Source organism: Manis pentadactyla, chromosome 16, assembly GCF_030020395.1.
Source record: "Manis pentadactyla isolate mManPen7 chromosome 16, mManPen7.hap1, whole genome shotgun sequence".
In the NCBI taxonomy this organism is placed as follows: Eukaryota; Metazoa; Chordata; class Mammalia; order Pholidota; family Manidae; genus Manis; species Manis pentadactyla.
Genome location: NC_080034.1, coordinates 34,782,671 through 34,809,126, shown reverse-complemented (window position 1 = coordinate 34,809,126; position 26,456 = coordinate 34,782,671). Strand labels below are relative to the sequence as shown.

The 26,456-nt window shown below is 41.3% G+C and overlaps 1 protein-coding gene across 1 annotated transcript in view; it reads left to right on the top strand.

Moving 5' to 3' along the window:
- The window catches only part of ZFAND3 (zinc finger AN1-type containing 3), a 428,063-nt gene that overhangs the window by 388,161 nt on the left and 13,446 nt on the right, over positions 1 to 26,456 (top strand). Inside the window, exon 6 of the mRNA XM_036907135.2 lies at positions 3,728 to 3,895. Within this exon, the coding sequence (XP_036763030.1) occupies positions 3,728 to 3,895 (168 nt within the window). The remainder of the gene's footprint in view (positions 1 to 3,727; positions 3,896 to 26,456) is intronic.

The window sequence follows — 26,456 nt, the reverse complement described above, 5'->3', positions numbered from 1 at the left end:
TTAATTGACATAAGATTATAATTGAATAGTTGAATTATTTAGTTCATTATTATGTAATTAGAATCCCTGCCCTGGACATCTGTTTCTCTTACTTAGGCAACTCACCCCATGGCCAAAGTTTCATTAAGTAATTAGCAGAGGAGATGTAAATTTCTCATGCAGACATGATGATGATCCTGTAGACCGCTATTTATTTCATTAGCTTCTAATTAAAATGCTAAGTTGACTTGTGAGAAAATGCCAAAGAACAGTTTGCTTTGCCAAGAAGTTATGTATGTAACAGTCACCTTCCTGGATGGCAGCGTGTGGGGAGCAGTAAACAGTTTAGGGATCTTATTTCCCCTCTGTTTTTGTGGTGGGGGGCATTAGTGGGCTCAAGGCTTCCTTTCCATCTATTAGGCCATTGACTGAGTGAAGATTAATATTCACAAGCATAAAAATTATGGATATATTAATATTGGGAACAGTTCCTTGATTCTAAAAAAAAAATAACATTCTTGTAAACATTTCATCTGTGTTGGTTTAGGATCATTAAGGACATCTTCTCATGGCTGAAACGTTCTGTACATTGGATGCCTTTGGTCTTGGACTTGTGCAGATGCCAAGACATTGACTCTCAGAGGACTGACCAGGTCTGAATGGTGTTCTTTTAGGATGGCCAGTGCAGCCCAACCAGAAGCTGTTGGCAACATCAGGCGCTTCCCTTAGGACCCCTTATTTTACGAATGTCCTGTGCTACCTGCCTACCAGGACAAATAACTCAGTAGTCTTTATATGTAATGTGGAGTGCATTAAGGAAAATTTCAGCATGAGACCATGTGGACTTATTCCTTAGTTTCATTATCGAATGCTCATTGGTCAGACAAGGTGAGGAATTAGAAGAAAAGTGATCACATCTGGACAGGCCTTCTGACTTTTGGGGGCCCCTTCAAGTGGGTTGTTTGGTGATGGCCAGTGGTGATTATAATTATATAAATGTGAATTCTGTTCCCAATCTTAGGCATTATTTCTTTGCATATTACTCCCTTGCTTATTTGAAAATAGCTATGGATAGGCACTGAAAAAAAAAAAGTCTTCTCATCATAGCAAAGGTTTGCTGTAGAAATGAAGGTGAGTGCTGTGCGGGTAGGCAGCAAGTTTGACAGTTTGGGACAGACACGTGGGAAACGGCTTTGAATGTGAAGTTTGCATTTCTGGACACTTGCGTGGTTGTACCATATAGTGGGGTGAATAAAAAAAAAAGGCTTAGGGTTTGAGTAGTTCTTTTTTATGTTAGAGGTATGCTCTCATCATTTCAAGGAGCTTTGGATTTTAACAATAATGCAAAGGTTTCAACTGCCTCCTCTTGTGCAGAGCCTTCTCTCTTTCTCTTCCTCCACCCCGCACCCCAGGATTGGGGGATAAGTTCTTATAAGGATGCTCCAGATTTAGGACCTTGTCCCAGCACAAACTTCATTTTTTTTGTTACGGCTTTTACTCTAGAATTTTCTCTTCTTGTTACATTCTCCTCCACCCCCAACAACAAAAAAAGGTCTAAATAGGGTTATTAATACAAATAGTGCCATTACTGGTTTGTGAAAAAGCTCCCCCCCCCCCCCGGCCCCCGCCCAGAGAGCAGTGTGGCTCATAGGAGGTGAATTCCTTTGGCTGGCTGCTTTGTAATGATTTGCATTTAGATTGTTGCTTGCTGGGAAAGGGGCCTGGTGTGTCTGTGGCTGCCTCAGTCATCACACTGACTCAGTTTGGACAGCTTCGCTCAGCAGAGCTGGGAAATAGGCTAAACTTGCTTTCAGTTGTTTTCATCAAAGACCTGTTTAGTTGGCTTGTATTGGGGGAAAATGTCATGTAGGACTGGAAGAACTAAATGAGATGAAAAATGAAGTTTACAGTTGTTAAGAATAGTGTGTACCTTCCATAAGTCAGTGCACAGTGCAGTGGACTGGGAGACTGGGAGCAAAATGTTAGCATTGTCACTTCTCAGGGCCAGTGAGTGCTCTCGGTTAAGAAGTGTGGTATTTTCTTTACATAGGAGGAAGCTAGGGAAAGGGATACAGGCAGCCTTCACTGAAACACATCCAACAGTCTGCTGCTTCTTACTAGAGCCACTTTAAATAGAAAATCAGAACTGCCTAGGAGAGGATTCATTCATTAAAGAAATATTTACTGAGTTCTAGGCATGGAGGGCTCATTAGTGAACAAAGCAGGTGAAACTTCCGCCTTCCAGGAGTTCACATTCTCCTAGGGAATAATATTAAAAGATAATGCTATGGAGGGATAAAAGACAGGAAAAAGGAGGAGAGAAAGTGTGAGGGAAGGGGGACAAGAGTAGTCTAGATAAAGGTGATCAGGGAAAAAGACTACATTGAAGAAGTGACTTGAAAGACTTAAAAGAGGTGAGATTCCATGTAGATCTGGGTGAAGAGTATTCCAAACAAATGAAACAGAAGGTGCAAAGGCCCGGAGGTAGGAGACAATAGGTAGGCAAGTGTGGATGGAGCAAAAGGAGAGTAGCAGAAAATGAGGTGAGAGGAGGGCATATCATGTAGGGCCTTTTGAAGATCATATTAAGTATTTGAACTTTTACTCTGAGAAGGGGAGCTATTAGAGGGTTTTAAGCAGGCAGGCAAAGTGGTTCTAAACTTGATTTTTAGCAGGACCACTTGGCTGCTGTGCAGTGAACAGAATAGGGGCAAAGGAGGTGGGTGAGCAAAGAGAACCAGTTAAGATATTTACTAGGCTGGATGAGACAATGATGGCTTGGATCAGCATGGTTGTGGTAGAGGGGTGAGAATGGGGGGATCTGGATCTATTTGGAAGAAAATTATTTAGGAGACTCCCAGAGGTGGTTTAGCACAAACCACTTTGGAACCTTGGTAGGAAGTGACAATTACAGGAGTAGAGAGTCTCCAAGTGCTGTCCCTTTTTTGAAGGCAAGAGATATTTACAGCCTTCCTATGCTACAAACTTTATTGCATTTCAGTTACTTTTTTAAGGTTATACAAAACACAAGTTGTCACACACTACACTTCCCTCCACCTGCCAATTTGACGCCAACTCTCGGATTGTTGTGCCAAGTGTACCACACTACAATGGAGGCTTTGGGACAGCTTGCTTGTGAACAAGCAGGGATATTCCTTCATGCTGAATAAAGTTGGAGTAATTTTCAGTATTAGAACCTGATTCTTGTGTGCTTAATCAAGTTTAGGAGTAGAAGAGGTTATTTAATCACCCATCAAACACTGGCTTTAGCTATGGATTGTGCTAAACAGTGATAAAAGAAATATTGGACATAATCCCTTCTTTAAAGAATTTAATTCTCCTTGAGGACTAGCAAATTTTCACAAAGAGGTAAATAATCAGTATAAGCAATAAACAGCTAAAGCCCAAAGAAAGGGTGCAAAGAGAGGATCCCATTCCAGCTCGAATGGTCTTCTCGTAGAGACAGCTGTTATTAAAGCAATAACATAGAACTGATTTTGTTGAACCAACTGCCCCCCCACCCCCTTCTAGCTCAGACCTAGCTTGTTTGAAATCAACTGTGAAGGTATCTGCTTGTCACAATTCTGTAGTATAAACTAGGCCAGTCAGAACTGGCTCTTGCTCACACAGGTCCAGTGTCTGGAAAAGGGCAGGAGCCTGGTCAGAAGAATGCCTGGCAGTACATTAATCAGCTGTGCTTGCCAGGCCAGGCACTAACCCTGACCCCCAAATGTGTTGTTTTGGTCAGATTCACAGTCTGAGAATGAGGCTTCACCAGTGAAGCGGCCCCGACTACTGGAGAATACTGAGCGATCCGAAGAAACCAGCCGATCTAAACAGAAGAGTCGTCGTCGGTGCTTCCAGTGCCAAACCAAACTGGAGCTGGTGCAGCAGGAATTGGGATCATGCCGCTGCGGTAAGCATCTCCCCCAATGGCGTGATGGAGGCTGTGTCCTTGACACCCTGCCAGAGCTCTGGAAATTATTCCTAAGAGGCTGCTGTTCTTATGCTTCTCCTGAGTTGCTCCCTGTGAGATACAGGTTTGGAGCTTGAGAAATCAGGAATAGAGGATTCTTACTTCTAAACACCTTTATTAATCCTCTCACACACAGAAAAAAGGCAAACCATCCCCAGCTGTGCGCTTACACATACTTTTTGTGGGCTTGCTTTGTCACCACTTACTGCTTTCAGCTTCTCCCCACTGTGTATTGCTCTGCTTCTCACTGATGACTTGGTTAAAAATTAACCAAACCAGCAAAATTCTGAAGTATGTACCATAAAATTCAGATATTAAATTAATTTTGCATGAGCTTTTTACTATATAATAAGTGGAAGATTTTGCCCCCCATATCCCTTTTAAGTTAAAGTTTGATTAGAAAACTGTTTTCTTTGGACCATAATTCACTGTCATTTAACCCCTTGAAATAGCTTAAAAATAATCTTTCTTTCTTGTATTATCCAGTATAATACCAGCTCTTAAAACTGCTGCACAGGGATGTATTCTTAAAAAGTTGTCATGCCTACACACAGCAGAACAAAACTTAGACCAATCCTTCCTCTCCCTTTGACCACATATATCATGTCACACAGAAGCAAAATTGTGTAGCTGCATTATTTAGGCTGACTTATGGTTTTCCTGTCCCTGTTTTTATTTCCTGATTTAAAGCATACTGTTATAAAACTGTTCTGTGGGACAGAGCTTTTATCAGGCAGATTTTGAGGCCTGGCTCTAACCCAGAGAATCCTATATCCTTTGTCTCTTAGGAATGAGCTTTACCTCCTTGCATCTTTGGGTTAGCCATAGATATCCTGCAAGTACTGATGCTGGCTGTCAGGACCAGATGGTTTTCTCAGCAGTTAAAGTTAGAGTTACTCAGAGTCCTTTATCTTCCAAAGAGTTAGCATTGCTGCTCCTGCCCTCCATTATCTATTATTGGAAATGAGAAGGAAAGGAGGGCATACCAGCTTTGCATGGAAGCTAAGTTGGAACTCCTGTTTCTGTCATGACCAGAAATCTGTTTGTTGCCACTCTGGTTTGTGATACTCAATGAGATCAGAGGCAAATATTCAGCTGCAGAAGCAGGGACCAGCATGGGGAGTACAGGTGTTGCCGCACGAGTTTTCATTTTTTAGCTTGGCATTTAGTTATCTTATTAAGTGCTTGTGTGAAAGTGTAAAGAAAAAGGTAGGGTAAGAGGTAGGAGTAGAGACTGTTGGCAGAGTTTTTTTAAACTTGAGTTGTATTCATGCGTGTGAGCCCAGGTGAGCCCAGAACCTTATTCTTAGGTTGCATCTTGATCCATCCTGCCAGGTAATTTTATATTCTGGTGACGTAGGGAGGAACAGTGGGATTAGTCAAGGAAACTCAGGGGCATGATGGCTAATCAACTTGGCCCGTATTGAAGGGTTTGTCTGATCTTCTGTGGCCTGCAAGTTCTTGTTTTTTTGTATTTCTGTGAACTATTGGGGGAGTTTCGGCAGTTGAGTCTGCTACCAGTGTTTAGAAGCCTATCTGATCGTTTTGCCTTTTGCTTTTATAACACAGGCCTTTGGTTGTTCCTCAGTTAGAATCATGGGATTTTCCTTTACCTTCTGTTCTTGTTTCCTTCTTGAAAGTAACCAAAGTGTGGTGTATACAGGATTTGCCCTCATGGGTCAAACAGTTGGTCTGCCAAGTGTGCTGTCTTGCCTCCAGTAGTGACTAATACTGCCTGTCCTTGTCAGAATTCACAGTTTAGCTCAGAGTGATCCAGGGGTGTTGTACCCAAGTCTCTCGATGTACCCTTCAGCTTTGATGCAAACAACCCAACTTGCTGAGGTGTAGCAGCCAGCCGAAGGAATCTATACATGCATGCTAGGTGACTTCACGTGCTCCTAAGTGAAGCCATCTTGACTGCTCCTGATAAATTCAGATACTGTTCTGTACTCTTCACCTCTTGGGCAGGAGGCTGGATTTCTAAGTGCCTATTGGGTTTGCCATAGATTTGCATTCTTTTCAAATGATCTAACATGTAGTCCGTTGGCTTGTGCCAATTCTGAATGTCAGCTTATAGAGAAATTGGTTTTTCTGCTGGGAGAAGAACCCTCAGCTTCTGCAGTCCCTCTAGATACAGCATCCTAGAAAGAGCTGGAAGTTCATTTTGGCCCACTGAGTGTGTTACCCTTAAGTGCCTAGAAAAGTGACTGAGTCTCTTGCCACACTTTCAAATGAAGGACAGCAGTGGGAGCATATGCCTCCAAGACTGTCTTTGACAAACAGCTCTTGTGTTTCCCCTGCCTGTCTGCTTGACTCTCTCTAGGAAAGGGTGAGTGGTGCGGTTATTTCCTTGATGATGCATTGAGTGTTGAAGAGACATTTAATTGCCTTGAAAGGTTTTGGAGCGGGGAAACACAATAATTTACTACTGACAGTGAAGACTCAGGAAGGTAGTTTGAACTCAAAAGAACACTGTTCCACTAAAGAAAATCTTTCTTGTGTGTGTGTGTGTGTGTGTGTGTGTGTGTGTTCACAATCATTTTTTTACCCCCCTTCTACTCTGTACAGGTTATTAACTACTGACAAATTCACATCTCATAAATAATGCTTAAGAGCCATTGCTATATAAATTGAATGTGTTATGAATTGTGATGGGCCTTTTTGTAGCATTCAACGCCTAGAGCAGGAAGAACAGAGGATGTCATTTTCATTAATTTCTAATGAGGTGCCAATTAAAGACAGGGAAGACGCTCCAAAGGGAAGAGTGGCCAAGCTCCCCTGAATCTTCTGCCCCGGGGCTGTCATCCAAACACTGCCAGCAAGCCTTCTCTAAAAATTCCATTAAATTACAATCTCATCGAGAGCACACACAGACACATTCAGTTTCCCTTTGATCTTCAAAAGAGCAATTTGTAAGGCGAGTTCTGAGCCTTCTCACATAGGGAACAGCTAGAGGTGATAGGAATTGTTAATTGCCAAAACACTCCAAGGGCTTTCAATAAGGAGGTGAATTTTGAAGATGAGTTCTCCTCTGCCTTGCTGTGACTAGATAACCTTTAAATCAACAATACCAAAGTAACACCCTTTTTCTGTGAAATCTTTCAGGGTGCCAATTAGAAAACGCATATGGTGAGGCTGGGATAATATCCCATATCCTAGAGTAGCTTCAACAGTTTAACTTCTTAAGATAGAAAACAATTGCATAAAAATGGATTTATTTGTTTCATTTTCTACTCAGTAGGTAAATTGATCAGCTCATTCTCATTAAAGGATTCTTGTCTCTCCAAATGCCACCTAAAGGATGTTCTGAAATCTGACCATTCTCATCAAATCTGGGCCAATCACAGCCATGTGATGCTGTGTTCTCTAAGCAGGTCTTGCATGATACTCACCAGCATGGCTTTTAAATTGCTGTGCATTGTAACCTAGAACCACAGAATTAATTTTTAATACCAGTCTAAGAGCTTGCAAAAGTTACTGCATATTTTCAGTTGACAGTAACTTAACAAACTGTAAGCTGATATGCTCCCTTTTGGGACAGCAGTGCTTTTCCTAACCTCCTGAGTAATCTGATTTCCCTTATTGCTTTAAAAATAAATTTTATATTCACAGGAACTCAGAGTGATACTTTAGCTGGGACCTTTAGTTTATCATCTCCTAGTGCCTCAGTGATCATTTCTGCCTTATCATTAATTGTCAAACTAAATTCAGCAAGCATTTATTGAGATATGACTATGCACAGATCATTTTGCTAGGTTTTCTGAGGAATATAGGAGCTAGAAATACAGAACATAGGAGCTCATAATCTAGGTCAGTAGTTTCAAACTTGAGTGGGCATCAGAATCACAAGGAGGGTGTAGGCCCCTCCCTTTAAGGGTTTAATTCATTAGGGCCTGTACGTGTTTAACAAGTTCCTGGATGCTGCTGCTGGTTATGTGAGGATCGTGCTTTGAAAACCATTTCTCTAGGCAGTTCTCAGTCCTGGGAAACTTTAAAATAATAGAATGTCTGAGTCTCACTCTAAACAGTTCTAAATTAGATAAGGCCCCCAGTTTATTGCTTTTAACTTTTCTTTTTGGAAATTAAAGGTTTTTTTCCTGGACCATTTGAGAGTAAGTTGCAAACATTAGAACGCTTTATTCCTATAAACCTCAGTGCATGATTTCTAAGACCAGGAATATTATTCTGTGTAACCACAGCATAGTTACTAACTTCAGTAAGTTGATACTGATACAATACTTTTATCAGATCTGTCATCCATATTTCAGTTTTGTCAGTTGATCCAAAACTCTCCTATACAAAAGCATTTTGTTACCTTCAGTACAGAACCCAGTCTGTGTTCAAGAATTGCATTTAGTTGGCATATCTCTTTAGATTCTTTTCACCTGGAACATTTTCATGGCCTTTGTTTTTAATGATACTGACATTTTTGCAGACTGCATCACCCTCACCACCACCACCCTTTTCTTTTTTAATACAACATGCCTTGTTTTGGGGTTGTCTGGTATTTCTTGTTGATTAGATTCAGATTATATATTCCCAACCAGAATACTACATAAGTGGTGTGTCCTTCTCATGGTTTTATATTAGGAGGCAGAGATGTCCTTCAGCCCCTCATTTTTGATGTTAATTTGACTCACTGACCCAGTCAAGGTGTTGTCCAATTCCATTATACAGTTACTGTTTTTGCTTTGGTAACTTGTAAGCAATCTATGGGAAAACTCTTTATGACCATGTAAATGTCTTGGTCCTCTTCAAAAGTGTTTCTTAGATTTAGCATCCGTTGATGAATCTTACCTAAACCAGTCTTTACTATAATGATTGCAAAATGATAATTTTCCCAACTCCAGTCCTTCTCCTACATTATCATTTGGTATTCAGCATTCTTTTTTCTTTTTAATTTTATTTTGGTATCATTAATCTACAATTACATGAAGGACATTATGTTTACTAGGCTCCTCCCTTCACCAAGTCCCCCCACATCCCCGTTCACAGTCACTGTCCATCAACATAGTAAGATGCTGTGAAATCACTACTTGTCTTCTCTGTGTTGCACAGCCCTCCCCGTGCCCGCCCCCGACACTATACATGCTAGTTGTAATGCCCCCTTTCTTTTTTTCCCACCCTTATCCCTCCCTTCCCACCTGTCCTCCCCAGTCCCTTTCCCTTTGGTAACTATTAGTCCATTCTTGGGTTCTGTGCTTCTGCTGCTGTTTTGTTCCTTCAGTTTTCTTTTGTTCTTATACTCCACATATGAGTGAAATCATTTGGTACTTATCTTTCTCTGCCTGGCTTATTTCACTGAGCATAATACCCTCTAGCTCCATCCATGTTGTTGCAAACGGTAGGATTTGTTTTTTTCTTATGGCTGCGTAATATTCCATTGTGTATATGTACCACATCTTCTTTATCCATTCATCTACAGATGGACATTTAGGTTGCTTCCATATCTTGGCTATTGTAAATAGTGCAGTGATAAACATAGGGGTGCATCTGTCTTTTTCAAACTGGAGTGCTGCATTCCTGGGGTAAATTCCTAGAAGTGGAATTCCTGGGTCAAATGGTATTTCTATTTTGAGCATTCTGAGGAAACTCCATACTGCTTTCCACAATGGTTGAACTAATTTACATTCCCACCAGCAGTGTAGAAGGGTTCCCCTTTCTCCACAACCTCACCAACATTTGTCTTTTGGGTGGTAGCCATCCTTACTGGTGTGAGATGATATCTCATTGTGGTTTTAATTTGCATTTCTCTGATGACAAGTGATGTGGAGCATCTTTTCATGTGTCTGTTGGCCATCTGAATTTCTTCTTTAGAGAACTGTCTATTCAGCTCCTCTGCCCATTTTTTAATTGGATTATTTGCTTTTTGTTTGTTGAGGTGTGTGAGCTCTTTATATATTTTGGATGTCATCCCTTTATCGGATCTGTCATTTACAAATATATTCTCCCATACTGTAGGATGCCTTTTTGTTCTATTGATGGTGTCCTTTGCTGTACAGAAGCTTTTCAGCTTGATATAGTACCATTTGTTCATTTTTGCGTTTGTTTCCCTTGCCCGGGGAGATATGTTCAAGAAGAGGTCACTCATGTTTATGTCTAAGAGATTTTTGCCTATGTTTTTTTCTAAGAGTTTTATGGTTTCATGACTTACATTCAAGTCTTTGATCCATTTCGAATTTACTTTTGTGTACGGGGTTAGACAGTGATCCAGTTTCATTCTCTTACATGTAGCTGTCCAGTTTTGCCAGCACCATCTGTTGAAGAGACTGTCATTTCCTCATTGTATGTCCATGACCCCTTTATCGAATATTAGTAGACCATATATGTTTGGGTTAATGTCTGGAGTCTCTATTCTGTTCCATTGGTCTGTGGCTCTGTTCTTGTGCCAGTACCAAATTGTCTTGATTACTGTGGCTTTGTAGTAGAGCCTGAAGTTGGGGAGTGAGACTCCCCCCACTTTATTCTTCCTTCTCAGGATTGCTTTGGCTATTCGGGGTCTTTGGTGTTTCCATATGAATTTTTGAACTATTTGTTCCAGTTCATTGAAGAATGCTGTTGGTAGTTTGATAGGGATTGCATCGAATCTGTATATTGCTTTGGGCAGGATGGCCATTTTGACGATATTAATTCTTCCTAGTCAGGAGCATGGGATGAGTTTCCATTTGTTAGTGACCTCTTTAATTCCTCTTAAGAGTGTCTTAGAGTTTTCAGGGTATAGGTCTTTCACTTCCTTGGTTAGGTTTATTCCTAGGTATTTTATTCTTTTTGATGCTATTGTGAATGGAATTGTCTTCCTGATTTCTCTTTCTATTAGTTTATTGTTAGTGTATAGGAAAGCCACAGATTTCAGTGTGTTAATTTTGTATCCTGCAACTTTGCTGAATTCCGATATTAGCTCTAGTAGTTTTGGAGTGGAGTCTTTAGGGTTTTTTATGTACAATATCATGTCATCTGCAAATAGTGACAGTTTAACTTCTTCTTTACCATTCTGGATTCCTTGTATTTCTTTGTTTTGTCTAATTGCCGTGACTAGGACCTCCAGTACTATGTTGAATAACAGTGGGGAGAGTGGGCATCCCTGTCTTGTTCCCGATCACAGAGGAAAAGCTTTCAGCTTCTCGCTGTTCAGTATGATGTTAGCTGTGGGTTTATTATATATGGCCTTTATTATGTTGAGGTACTTGCCCTCTGTACCCATTTTGTTGAGAGTTTTTATCATGAATGGATGTTGAATTTTATTGAATGCTTTTTCAGCATCTATGGAGATGATCATGTGGTTTTTGTCTTTCCTTTTGTTGATGTGGTGGATGATGTTGATGGATGTTCGAATGTTGTAACATCCTTGCATCCCTGGGATGAATCCCACTTGGTCATGGTGTATGATCCTTTTGATGTATTTTTGAATTTGGTTTGCTAATATTTTGCTGAGTATTTTTGCATCTACGTTCATCAGGGATATTGGTCTGTAGTTTTCTTTTTTGGTGGTGTCTTTGCCTGGTTTTGGTATTAGGGTGATGTTGGCCTCATAGAATGAGTTTGGGAGTATTCCCTCCTCTTCTGTTTTTTGGAAAACTCCAAGGAGAATGGGTATTATGTCTTCTCTGTATGTCTGATAAAATTCTGAGGTAAATCCATCTGGCCCGGGGGTTTTGTTCTTTGGTAGTTTTTTGATTACCGCTTCAATTTCGTTGCTGGTAATTGGTCTGTTTAGATTTTCTGTTTCTTTCTGGGTCGGTCTTGGAAGGTTGTAGTTTTCTAGGAAGTTGTCCATGTCTCCTAGGTTTCCCAGCTTGTTAGCATATAGGTTTTCATAGTACTCTCTAATAATTCTTTGTATTTCTGTGGAGTCTGTCATGATTTTTCCTTTCTCGTTTCTGATTCTGTTGATTTGTGTTAACTCTCTTTTCCTCTTAATAAGTCTGGCTAGAGGCTTATCTATTTTGTTTATTTTCTCGAAGAACCAGCTCTTGGTTTCATTGATTTTTGCTATTGTTTTATTCTTCTCAATTTTATTTATTTCTTCTCTGATCTTTATTATGTCCCTCCTTCTGCTGACCTTAGGCCTCATTTCTTCTTTTTCCAATTTCAATAATTGTGACATTAGACTGTTCATTTGGGATTGTTCTTCCTTCTTTAAATATGCCTGGATTTCTATATACTTTCCTCTTAAGACTGCTTTTGCTGTGTCCCACAGTAGTTGGGGCTTTGTGTTGTTGTTGTCGTTTGTTTCCATATATTGCTGGATCTCCATTTTAATTTGGTCATTGATCCATTAATTATTTAGGAGTGTGTTGTTAAGCCTCCATGTGTTTGTGAGCCTTTTTGCTTTCTTTTTACAATTTGTTTCTAGTTTTATGCCTTTGTGGTCTGAAAAGTTGGTTGGTAGGACTTCAATCTGCTGGAATTTACTGAGTCTCTTTTTGTGGCCTAGTATGTGGTCTATTCTGGAGAATGTTCCATGTGCACTTGAGAAGATTGTGTATCCTGTTGCTTTTGGATGTAGAGTTCTGTAGATGTCTATTAGGTCCATCTGTTCTAGTGTGTTGTTCAGTGCTTCTGTGTCCTTACTTATTTTCTGCCTGGTGGATCTGTCCTTTGGAGTGAGTAGTGTGTTGAAGTCTCCAAAAATGAATGGATTGCATTCTATTTCCTCCTTTAATTCTGTTAGTATTTGTTTCACATATGTTGGTGCTCCTGTATTGCGTGCATATATATTTATAATGGTTATATCCTCTTGTTGGACTGAGCCCTTTATCATTATGTAATGTCCTTCTTTATCTTTTGTTATTTTCTTTATTTTGAAGTCTATTTTGTCTGATACTAGTATTGCAACACCTGCTTTTTTCTCTCTGTTGTTTGCATGAAATATCTTTTTCCATCCCTTGACTTTAAGTCTGTGAATGTCTTTGGGTTTGAGGTGAGTCTCTTGTAAGCAGCATGTGGATGGGTCTTGCTTTTTTATCCATTCTATTGCTCTGTGTCTTTTGATTAGTGCATTCAGTCCATTTACATTTAGGGTGATTATTGAAAGGTATGTACTTATTGCCATTGCAGGCTTTAAGTTTGTGGTTACCAAAGGTTCAAGGTTAGCTTCTTTACTATCTTACTGTCTAACTTAGCTCGCTTATTGAGCTATTATAAACACGGTCTGATGGTTCTTTATTTCTCTCCCTTCTTATTCCTCCTCCTCCCTTCTTCATATGTTGGGTGTTTTGTTCTGTGCTCTTTCTAGGAGTGCTCCCATCTAGAGCAGTCCCTGTAAGATGCCCTGTAGAGGTGGTTTGTGGGAGGCAAATTCCCTCAACTTTTGCTTGTCTGGGAATTGTTTAATCCCTCCTTCATATTTAAATGATAATTGTGCTGGATACAGTAGTCTTGGTTCGAGGCCCTTCTGTTCCATTGCATTAAGTATATCGTGCCATTCTCTTCTGGCCTGTAGGGTTTCTGTTGAGAAGTCTAATGATAGCCTGATGGGTTTTCCTTTGTAGGTAACCTTTTTTTTCTCTCTGGCTGCCTTTAATACTTTGTCCTTGTCTTTGATCTTTGCCATTTTAATTATTATGTGTCTTGGTGTTGTCCTCCTTGGATCCCTTGTCATGGGAGTTCTGTGTACCTCTGTGGTCTGAGAGGCCATTTCTTCCCCTAGTTTGGGGAAGTTTTCAGCAATTATTTCTTCAAAGACATTTTCTATCCCCTTTTCTCTCTCTACTTCTTCTGGAATACCTATAATTCGTATATTGTTCCTTTTCGTTTGGTCACTCAGCTCTCTTAAAATTCTTTCATTCCTGGAGATCCTTTTATCTCTCTCTGCATCAGCTTCTCTGCGTTCCTGTTCTCTGTTTTCTAGTCCATTAATGGTCTCTTGCATCTTGTCCATTCTGTTTTGAAGTCCTTCCAGAGCTTGTTTTATTTCTGTATTCTCCCTCCTTAGTTCTTGCATATTTCTCTCCAAGTCCATCAGCATGGTTATGACTTTTGTTTTGAATTCTTTTTCAGGAAGACTGGTTAAATCGATCTCCCCAGGTTCCTTCTCAGGGGAAGATGTAGAATATGTTGAGGCTGTCTGGGTTAGTCTTGTCTGGATCAAATTTTTTTGCCTTTTCATGTTGATAGGTGCAGTGGTGTGCTATTGACTCATCTGTCGTCTGGGAGAGCCAAGACTTTCCACTTGCTCCTGGCCTTTCTTTACTGGGACAACTGCGACCCTTAGTGGCATGTGTTGGGCAAGTGCGTGTAGACTGGGTCTTCGTATCTTGCCTGGCAGGTATGGAGGAAGCTCCCTTGCTGTGGGCGTGGCCAGCCTCAGGCTGCTGCTCAGCTATGGCGGGGCGCCGGAGGGGTAATGGACGGAGGGCTGTTTGGCTGTTTACCTCCGTGAGGGGTCTCAGAGCTGTTGCCCAGGGGGTTAGTGCGCCCGGAGTTCCCTGGAATTTCCAGCTGCTGGACTGTGACCCGGGATGCTTCCGTCCAGCGGTGGGGTCCCTGTCCCTTCAAGACTTTCAAAAAGCACTCACTTTTCTTTGTCACAGGGGCGCTGGCTTCGGGACCCGCTCAAAGGTCTTACTGTCCTGTTTCCCTAGTATCCAGGACCCCACCCATACACTGTGTGTGTGCTCTGGCCCGGATGGCTAGGGCTGGGTGTTTAGCAGTCCTGGGCTCCCTCTCCCTCCCGCTCTGACTCCTCTCCTCCTGCCAGGAGCTGGGGTGAGGGGCGCTCGGGTCCCACCGGCCGGGGCTTGTATCTTACCCCTTTCACCAGGCGCTGGGTTCTCGCAGGTGTGGATGTAGTCTGGCTGTTGTCCTGTGTGTTCTGGTCTCTCTTTTAGGATTAGTTGTATTTGTTATATTTTCCAAAATATATATGTTTTTGGGAGGAGATTCCCACTGTCCTACTCACGCCGCCATCTTGGCTCCGCCTCAGCATTATTTAAGTGAGAAACCTCCTCTCTCATTTTTTTATCTATTATTGGTATGGATTCATGGGCTCTTCCATCTTTCAGCGGTTTATAATTCATTACTATATTTATTTTGGTGCTCAAATTGTTGCAGATTTGGCCAGTGGAAGTTCCTTCAAGCTGACTTCTGTGTCCTTGTGACATGTCCCCCATTTCCCCCCACCACCATTTTGGTTTTTTTTTTTTAATATTTCCTTAATCTCTGACATAATAAGATGTGTTCCAGATGCATACAAAAGTACTTCTTAGCCTATTCCTGGCATCAGCCACTTTTCCAAGGATCTCCAAGGTGATTTTAATATGCATTCAGAGTAGGGATTTGCTGAGCCTGAGAGGAAGCATGTCTGCTAATGACACATGCATAAAATAACTGGCATCCAGGGCAGCCTACCATAAGAGTTTTAACCAAGGTACAAACAATATGTTACAGGAAAGTGGGGAGTGAGAGGTTGATTCCAACTGGAAGACTCTGAACAGGCATCCACAACTGGGGCTTTAAAGGAACTATAGGACTCAGATGTGGGGCAAGAGGAAATCCTTGGACAAAGCTGGTGTCTTGGAGGTAACCCTCTGCGTCTGGAGGGAGCCTTGGTGTTGAGTGAGGAGAGAGTGCTAAAAAGGGCGGAAAGGGACTCCAGATTCTAGACTTGGGGGTTTAGAGGTTGGTTTGCAGTAAGCAGCTGTCACTGGTTTTGAGTATGGTAAACACCATCTTATTTGCCTTTTTCTTTTTAAATTAAGTACATAGGAAAGCCCAGGAGGCTGTTAAATCTTTTTAGAGGATGGCCTAGGAAGAATGTGAACTGATTCACTAAGTATAAGGACAGTGCAAGTGTCACAGCCACCCCCCTCCACCACAGGACTCTGTAGTGAATGAACGGTGAGAGCCTGAGACCCACAGTGGGGCTGAGAGTGATTATGAAACATGGCAGTAATGTGAGATTACCATGTACCAGCATCAAAAGTCACACATAAGCCCATGTGTGTTTGCCTTTATTTTGACTTCTGTCCAAGTATGATTTGAACCTGTCAGGAATATTTGGCATTCTGTCCTATGTCTTTAAAAGAAAGTAAGGCAATATGTTCTTATAAAAGGCCTTATTCCATGTATAGAGTTCTAGCAGGGATCCATCAGAAAACCCTGCTATCCAGGAAACACCTGAGGTCCTTTGTCATGACCAACTTGATTGGGCTGGTTAGGATTTATCATTACTGCCATTGAGTAGAGTGTCTATGCTCTGCCTTATGTTATATAGAGGGTGTAGTTAACAAGACCACAGCCTTTAGGGACTCCTGTTTTTTATGCTGAGTGTGGCAATGAAAGACCAAAGTTTCTCCAGTATTTGTAAAACAGAGCTGGGTGTGTTACCTGTGGCTTAAGGAAGGGTCCTGCCCACCCTCCCAAAAGCAAAAAAAACAAAAAACAAAAACAAACCTTTAATGGGAGTTACTGTGCAGTATGACAGCTAAGGGTAATTGGAAGTTTTGAGGCAAGTTCTGAGAAAAATTTCTTCCTTTGCTGCTCTCTTCCTTCTGTTCTCACTTAGGATGCTATCTGAATTCCTCGTTTAATCTTTAAGGTATAAGAGTTCTTGACTAAAACCAAACAGATTAGTTCCTCTGCTGCTCCTACACAAATTGTAAGTTGAAGTATTAGAGCAAAACAAATCAAACCTTTTACTGAGTCCATTTAGCCCATTTGTTCAGCATTGTCCCAGAGATCCAACTTACCATATGTCCTTTGACAAGGTTGTAGAGACATGGCAGAAACCTAAAGAGCTCCTCTCCCCAGCAAAGGAGCATCAAAGACTGAGCTTTTAAAAGACAAAATGTACAGAGCACATCTGCTGAAGCCCTGGTCATCACATCCCCACTCAACATCCTACTAGCAGGTGAGCCAGGAGACCTCTGTTCCAGGAAGTGAAATATTTTCCATCTGGATAGCAAATTTGCAACTACTTCTGTAGTCTAATCTTAGCAGCAATAAGAACAGTACAATAATTTTATTAAAGCTATTTGGAAAAGTTACCCTACTTAGAATCTTTATGGGGAGAAAAACTGGATCATTGCAAGAGGAAATTAATTATTGATATTTTTTGTTTTAGTTTCAAGTGTAAATAGTTTCAGTTAATTCATTGCCCAGCAATTTGTGTGTGGCTTTTTTTAAAAGAGATTTTTGAGATACAGTTTACATACCATAAAATTCAACGATTTTACAGTTTTCTGAGTTCTGGTAAAACTTAAGTTGTGTAGCCATCACCAAATTCAAATTTTAGAACGCTTACATCATCCCAGAAAGTTTTCTTGTTCCCCTTTCAGTTAGTCTCAGCACTTCACTGCTGCAGCCCCTGACAACCAATGATCTGCTTTCTGTTGGTATAATTTTGCCTTTTCTAGAATTTTAATTCTAATGGATTCATACAGTATCTATATATAGTCTTGTGTGTCTACATAGCATGATGATTTTGAGATTTATCCATGTTGCTATGTATCAGTAGTTCATTCCTCTTTAGTGTTGCATAGAAAATACCACATTTGTTTATTCATTTACCAGTTGAAGATTTGGGTTGTTGCCAGTTTGGAGATATTATGAATAGAGGTTCTTTAAATATTCATGCACAAGTCTTTGTATGGACTTATGTCTTAATTTATCTTGGGTAGATATATAGAGATGGGATTGCCAGGTTGAATGGTCAGCATACATTTAACATTTAAAGAAAATCCCATCAACATTTTATTAGGGTTTCAGTTTCTCCATAACTTGCCAACATTTAATACTGTCATTCGTTTTAACTTAAGCTATTCTAGTGGGTGTATGGTACCATCTCACTGTGGTATATTAATTTGCACTTTCTTAATGGCTAGTGATGTTAAGCATCTTTTTCATATGCTATTTGGCAACTCATGTATCTTTTTTTGTGAAGAGTCTGTTCATACTTCAAATATTTTGTCCATTTTAAAAAGATTTACAGAATTGCCATCTTAATATTCCAACCCATGAATATGGTGTCTATCTATTTTTCATATTTTAATTTCCCAGCAGTGTTTTGTATTTTTCAGTATACATCTTTTGTTAAATTTTTTCCTAAGTATTTTAATATTTTGCTGTTACTGTGAATAGGATTTTTAAATTTTATTATCAGATGGTTCTTTGATGTCTCTTTGAAGTATAGTCTATTTTATATGATATTTTATTCTTCATTCTTGCTAAATTCACTTATTAGTTCTAGATTCCTTAGGATTTTCTATGTCTGTGGTCATATCTGCAGATAAAGGCAGTTTTACCCCTTTCCAGCCCTTACACCTGTTACTTCTTTTTCTTGCATTACTGCGCTGGTTAGGACTTTCAGCATAATATTTTAATAGAAGGGTTAAGAATAAACCTTGTCTTTGCCTTGATCTTAGGTAGAAAGCATTCAGTCTTTCAAAATAAGTATGGTTTAGCTGTAGATTTTTCATAGCTGTCCCCAACCTCCACCCCTCACCCTGACAAATTTTAATAGTTGTAGCTGTTGAATACATCCTAGGGAACACACAGGAATGTTCAAATACATTCCTCCCAAAGAGATGATACAGCCCATGGTGAGCTACCATGTGGCCTAAAGAAAAGGCCATCAAAGCTGTGTTTGAGTTTTGCCATCCCATGGATTCATTTAGGTTTACAGTTGAAGCATATTTCCTTAGTTCACAGTCATAGTAATGTGGGGAAAGCCTGTGAACTGAGGGTACTCCTCTCTTTCTCAAACCAGTTCATAACAGACATCCAAGGTGCTATTCTGGGTTATTCTCATGCTTGGAAATGCTTGGTTTGAATTAAATACTTCTACTACAAGTCAAAATCACAAAAATTTGTGGGTAGATGGATAATAGAATTAATACCACCAGCATTAGAGGAGCCTTAGCAATCATTTAGTCCAACCCCATTTTTTAATAAATGAGACTGAGACCAGAAAGGTTGACACTAGCCTCAGATCACACCTGAATGTTAAATGTTGGTATTTCATGTAGCCTTTGATCAAAAACTCAGGGACTGCTGAAGAATTTATGACCTATGTGACTACTTGTGCAGCGCTTGCTCCTCCTGTCGGCATAGATTTCAGCCCCACAACTACGGCCTCTCATCACGTATTCTTGCCCATTCTCCCTGGACATCTGCTCTGTCGTCACCACTGAACCCTGCTTCTCTATTTGCTGGTCTCCACTGAACCCAGCTTCTCTCTCTGTATTCCTCCAAATTAATATACCTGACTCTTTTAACCTCCTCTTAGTTTGGTTTGCAAAAACTTGCTCAGGATTTGGGATTCTTGTATGGTCCCTTGCAGCAAAATATTACCAAATAGGACCAGTTGTGGTAAAAATAAATTAGTTCATTTTAGTCAAAATAATGGATTTTTAATTTTTTCTGTTTCAAATTGATAACAAATTATTCAGTTTTGCTAAAGAAGTGTCCTTTCTAGGGTCTTTAATATGTGTTTAGTACATTTGTAGTAGGTAAGTATCTGCTACTAGGTACCCTCAGTCTTCCTAATGGATTCTTCCTGTGTGAGATTCCTTCTTAAGCCGTGCTTCTTGGAGAGAGTGGGCTTCAGAGTTCCTGGGTAGGGGCATGCTGCTGCTTAGGAAGTAGAAATGAAGTCACTCAGGTAATTCTAATATGCTCCAAAGTTTGATATACTGCCTGCACACTTAATAGCTCACTTTTTCATGGGAAGCACAAAGGTTAATTTAAGACCAAATAGAATTAGTAGAAATTTCAAATGAGCTGATGTACATCATAGAGGTTTTATATCAGATCTAATCAACTATTCTTTCATTTAGAGATATACATCTTCTGAGTGTTTAACACATGCTTTATTCCACTGTCTCCTGTCCCCTGCTAGATTCTAAAATCCTTTAAAACTACATTTTGTTCTATAGCTTCCCACAGCCTCTATTAAGAGTATATGGATTGGTGGTGTGTTGGGGGGGTCACGGGGAAGACAGTGTAGCACAGAGAAGACAAGTAGTGACTCTGTGGCATCTTACTGCACTGTTGGACAGTGACTTCAGTGGGGTATGAGGGGGACTTGATAATATGGGTGAATGTAGTAAACACAATGTTTTTCGTGTGAAACCTTCATAAGAGTATATGTCAATGATACCTTAATTTTAAAAATTAATTAATTTTAAAAAAAGAGTATGTGGCTTGGTCTAGGTACCCAGTCAGTGCTAATAACTTATAAGAAAAAACTTGAAATCAAACAAATGTGGTGTTCTGGTGAGCCTGCTGGCTATCTTTAGGGGAAGTCCCTTTTGTAGTTGTAGTTGAAGGCAGTTCCAAGCAGGTGAGTTGGGAGAATGTCTGGGCCTGTCTCTAGGTAAGTTTTTTAAGCCAGGGTACACTTGCAATCTGAGGATTTCCCAATGGAATATCTAACTGAAGGAATAAGTCTAGGTAGAGAACCTTAGCATTATTTATTTCTACATACTTTTATCTGCCTTGAATTTTTGTCAGTAGAAGGGGAAAAATATAGACAAGACATGTATTATCAGATAGGGTAGCATTGCTTGTTTGGTCTAATTAAAATTATTTGATAAGCTTGTGGTTTAATTAAATACTCAACTGTGGGATGGGTGTGTTTGTATAACTAAAACCTGCGATTCATCTTGCCCAGGAATAGGTGGAGGTCACAGAGACTACCAATTGTGTGTAACCACACTAGTCTCTCATTCCTGCCTAACAAATCTGGTAGTCTGAGTAGAGGCCAAGCCCCTAACTGACTTAGAAGTTACCGATAACAAATCATCTTTGAGTTCATTCTTCAGGTATCTGAATGTAGTGGCTTTGGCTTTCCAGCACCCCTTTTCCTCCAGGAGCAGGTCCATTCACAGGGACTAACAAATGAGTGTGGGGCTATCAGGACAGGAATGCCAGACTAGGCTCAGTGTTTATTTCCACAGTTTTTTTCACTGGAGGCCCTCAAGAAATTTGGGTGTCTTTTTTAACAAAATCTTTCTTTACCTGCTCATCTTCTGAGGCCGCTCAAAGTCTCCTCTCCTGTGGAGTCCATGGTTGGCTTCTGTTGCTATATTTCTCAGGAAAGATTAAAGTTGCCATCTGTATGTCTGTCCTGCCTTCCAGACCATAAGTACTGGAGGGCAGGGACCATACTGGGTTCTGTGACAGTTCTCAACTCCTACTGAAGAACCTAGTGTGCAATAGTACATAGTAAGCATTTGACTGAATGAGTGAACCCTGTACCATTACAGTTGTGCTCCTCTAGGTGAAGGGAAAAGAACAGCTTTACTGAGCACCTACTGTATACTGGATGCCTGCACCTGTGTTATAGCATTTGGCCCTTATAAAAGCATTATTGGACAAATGATACTCCATTTTTAGTGCTGAAAGTTCTCAAGCTTTGAAGTTAAGTAACTCAGAAATATTAAGAGGGCTGCTGGCATTGGAGCCCAGGTCTGTTGAGCTCTGAGAATCTCACAACTTGTTCATGTTCCCAAACTTGCCCATGTGCCCTAAACACTGAGGAGATATGACTGTAGCATGAGTTGCCTGTTTTTCAGCCATATAGATCTTAGCCAATTCCTTACACACTTCCCCTTTTCACATACACATTTTATTGACCTCTGAATGGTAAAAATTTCCGAGACCTGCTGTGTGATAATGTTAATGAGTCATCCTGGTGCACTGTTGTCAGTTGCGTTCCACATGCCCCTTGTCCTTCCATCTAGGTAAGGTTCTTCTGGAGGACAGGGTATACAGCATTGCCACCTTTTTGTCTCCACTGCTCCTGGGTAATATGAGATGCAGTGGCCCTTGACTCTTATTGATGTGTACATTCCATTTGCTCCTGAGTGCCAATGCATGTCCTCATTTCCCTTGAAAACTTAGCTTCTCCAGGATACCTCATGCTGTTGCCCTCCCCTCTGTGCCCCGATTTATTTCAGTAGCTGGGTTATATTGATTGTATTTGCAGTCGATTCCTGGCTTTGCTGCTTGTGTCCTTCAGCTGTTTTTCTCTCTTTGTGTTTCCACCTGTCTTTAAAGGCAGGAACTATTGACTTTTTTTCCTTTTCCTTCACCCAGCATCTAGAATAGAGCTCTGTAAACAGTACACAGATAACCAGTAAATACTTTGACTCCCTGAGCCTGATAGCTTCTTTCCCTTGTTGTACTGACAGTCCAGCACTGGAGCCTGAATCCTTTATTTATTAGGTGAGATTTCTCTAGCACCTTTCTTCTGAAGAGATCAGTCTCTATCAAGTTTGTTTCTGTTTTTACCAAGGTAGACCAGGGTTCTGATAAGATCATATGACAGCACTTACTCCTCAACTCTTGGGCCCTAGAGATGCAGACTCCAAGGAAAGCCTCACCACTGCAAGTCTTGCTGTCTTCTTGCTTGCATCAGCCTAAGTAAGATTGTGACAAATAGCAGTACAGGCCCGGCAGTGGTCAGTTTTGTAGCCAGTGTTACAAAAAGAGAACTTGCATTTGAGGGGCACTGCCATCTTTTTGGAAGGAAGCTCTGGAGAAGGCCACCTTAGAGCTCAGGACACCTGCCCACTAACCAGAGCCCCATGCACAGTGTTTGTGGGTTGTAGGCTCTCACACATTGCCTGGCATCACTAGAATTGGGACACAAAACTGTTCAGTCTCTGAGACTGAAAGTCATGCTGCTATAGGGAGCTGGGTCCCTATGACAGGACTCATGAAGGGCATGAGACCCAGAGATTCAGAACAAACAGGTGCTGTCCTGGCAGGGAGTAAGTGCTGAGAGCTGGTGCTCTCCTAACTAGTGGGGAGAGGGGCTGTCACACTGAAGATTTGGGTATCGGAGACTGACCGTGAAATGCTAGAGCAGCTCAGATGCCAAAGCTGCAAAGGGTCAATGAATCGGCCCTATAATTCACTGGAGAAGTGCATAAAATAATTGGGTTAGATGACTTCTCTAGGAAACTGCTCACCTTTCCACATCTGCTTATTGGTACAGACATTATTCCCCTCCCTATTCAGGGTTAGGTAGGACTCAGTAGGAAGTGGAGACTCTCCTATGGGTTTTGCAGGCAGAGGAGAGATGCACACCTGAAAGTTGCTTGGTGTGGATACACACCAGCATCACCAAACTTGGCTTGCCCTTTAGCCTGCAGTCCAGAACACAACCTCTGCTGTCAGATCAGGGGCTAAGACAACCACAGCTTACTGAAGCACCTTGAGAAACTAAACAGAAAAGGGGGAAAAAAGGAGAGAGAAAGGAAGGAAACAGAGGAGGACTAGAAATGTAAAGACAGGGGATGAGGGTGGAAATGGAGGTGTGGTGGGGTGTGGGAAGTCCACTGGTAGTGTGAGCTCAGGAGCGTGTCGCTGCTTATTATTCCCTCATGAGATTTGAAGGGTGTTCTTGTTCTCTGTTGTCACCCGTGGAGTTGTCTGGTTTATACTTTATCCCAACACAGTGCCTGGAACATAGTTGGAAGGAGAGGATGGCAAAGAGTACACCCCCTTTGCTTTGGGTACCCCCTTATACATGATGATGGGGCCTTCACTAACTGTTGTACCTGCTAAAATGTACAGAGCCTGGGTGCATGAGTGGGAGACAGATGACAGTGACCTGTGGGAATTCATCTGATGGCTCTCCTCCACTGCAGCCAACCAGCCCTGCTCCATTTATCCTGCGAGTCCTTCAGAAAAGTGCTCCGGAGCTACAGTGGAGCTAGGGCGACGTGTACCTGCAGGTGTCACATGCTCTCCTCAGGCCAGAATTTTCTGTTAAATATCAGTCAATATACTGCTTTTGATGCTGGAGATGGGTTGTTCTTAGGCCATGGGGTGGGAGGTGGGAGGTGGTGGCCATTGAAGACATTTCCTGTGGGTGAAGAAGGTTTAGTTTAGTGGCAGCCCATTTGTGCCTTGAGGAGCTGAGCAGGCCCTCTTCCTCACTGTATTATTTTAAGGTTGACTGCTATGCAGCTGGAGTTCACTGCTTCCCACACACTCACACGTGCTTCTTTTTGAACAGTGTTGCCCAGTAGCCCCTGGGAGATGGAAGCTGTGAGTCAGCACATGGTGGAGTTTGTGCGTCTTTGTGATTAATACATACAATGATGTGTGCTCTCTAGAGCTGTGCACTGCAGTGTTACAGATTCACCGGGGAGGGAAGAAGTTCTAGATTTATAGATTAAAGGGCCAGATTTGTGTTAATACTCTAGCATCAATTAAATTGCTCTTCCCTTGAACTGAATTGTTATCCCAGGATTAATTTTCCACAGAATTTGGAGTAATTGACCAAAATACCAAGGTAGAGTAGGAAATGAATGTCAGTGGGAACCTGTGTGATTATGTTCAGTTCTTCATTATGTGTACTCAGCTCATTTATGATCACAAGTTATAGCAAAGTTTTAATTCCAGGAGAGCATCTAATGCTATCTTGGACATTTCTGGGTTGCCTCTCAGAGTGAGCTCAGTGAATATATGCTCATATTAATAATAGCAATAGAAAAGCATGATTAGGAAAGTAAACCTGCCAATGCAAACAAAAGGGAATGTATCCAAAGCCAGACAGTAATATTTTTTAGATTTACCCGGGTAATTGGAAGTAGACTGTAGCTGTGGTCCTCCCCAGGAGTGGGGGCAAGGGCACAGTCACCAGCATTAAACATTCTTTTATTGCTAGAAGTAATTTTGTTCTATTTTTAATGAGTTAAATATTGATTCAAATTATTTTTTTATATAACCTATTTACCAACCTTCATTGAGTCCAGGGGATTATCAGGGAATAAGACCAAAAAAGTCCCTGACTGCATGGTGCTTTTATTGGGGAGAGGTGCTGTAAACAAGAAAACAGGAGCGAGTGCTATGATGTAATAGAATGACAGAGCGTGAGGAGGGTAAGGGGTTGCTGCAGGGAGGAAGGCTAGCATCTGGGAGGAGTTGAAGGCTGAGCTGAGACATGAAAGCTTGTGAGAACCTAGCTCTCAGAGAGCGAAGAGAGAAGCGTACTAGATGGAGAGTGTACGGCAGCAGCAGCAGGAACTGGGGGTGGGGTGGGTGCAGGAATAAATGTGGCATATTTGAGGACTGGAAAGGCACCAGTGTGGTTAGAACGCTGTGCCCTAGGAGAGCAGAGGGGCAGGTGGGGACCAGATGGTGGCCAGAGGCCTCTGCAAGGAGCTAGAATTCTCTCCTACAAGTAGTGGGAAAGCATTGAAAGTTGTAAGCAAAGGAATGGCATGATATGATTTACATTTTAAAACTATCCCTCTGGGAGATAAACATAAATGCTTGTGTGTCAGAAAGATGGGAGAACTGCTGCTTATGGTGGTTGCTTTGTCTCTGGAGAGGGTAACTGAGAGAATAGGTTGGGAGACTTATTTTTTGCTGAATATTATTTTACATGAATGGAATTTCTGTTATATATTACCTATTGAAAGAGGAATTAATTAACAAATAGAAAAGGATATCTCAGGTTAGTTACCTAAAAGAAGGGAAAACAGTGCCTCTAACTGCTGAGGGGGAGAAGGCTGGAGGGCAGCAGAGCAGATGCAGGGCGGCTCACCTTGGGCTCCAGCAAGCTGTGGTGGAGGCTTGTCCTCACACATCCTAGCCCTGCTGGCCGCCTTTTCTGCTCCGTCAGCATGCTGCTTTCATTCTTACTGTAGGATCTTTGCATGAGTTGGAGAGGAGGGTAGAGTCGGGATGTCATTTAGGGGTAAATGCAACAAGACTGAGAAGTTATGGGAAAGAGAGGAATCAAGAATGAGTTCTAGATTTGGCTTGAGCAGCTGTGTGAATATGGCGTCACTCACTGAGGCAGGGAACATTACAAGGGAGCTAATACAGGATGCAGGAGGATTAAGAGTTCTATTTTGCACATGTTATAGTTGAGATTCCTGTTAGCCAATCTAGTTAGAGATGTTTGTCCAGTAAGCAGTTGGATATAGGAATTTGGGGTTGAGGGGAAGAATTACTGGATATAAATATAAATTTAAGAAGCACCAACATTTAGATTATACTTAAAGCCTTCAGTCTGGATGTGGTTACTTACAGGAGGGAATATAAAAGGAGAAAATGCAAGAGGACTACATTCTGTGGTGGTTTTTTCAAAGGCAGGCCAATAAAGGATTCCAAGGAGTAGCAACCTGTGAGGTGGGAGTAATATCAGGAGTATGATATTGCAGAAGACAAGAGAGGGAAATGCTTCACGAAGGAGGGAAGTTAGACAAATGCTGCTGAGAGGTTAGGGTTGGGATATTGGATTTGGCCACTGGCTTTTATTTGTCCCCTGAGGTTCAGGTACAAGTCTGTGTATAACAGACCTCTCATCATTCACTTAGCCAAAATAGAGTGACCACACACACTGTTCTAGGCCTAGGGAATATGTGGCAATGGCAGAAGCATGTCCTTGCTTTCATGAGATCTAGTCAGGGAAACAGGCTAAATGAAAAGATTACACAGGTGACTCTCTATAATTACAACTATGACTAGAGATTGAAGGAGAGTCCCAGCATATAACGGGGCCCTAGCGTAGTCTAAGAGTCTAACTAAGGTCTTC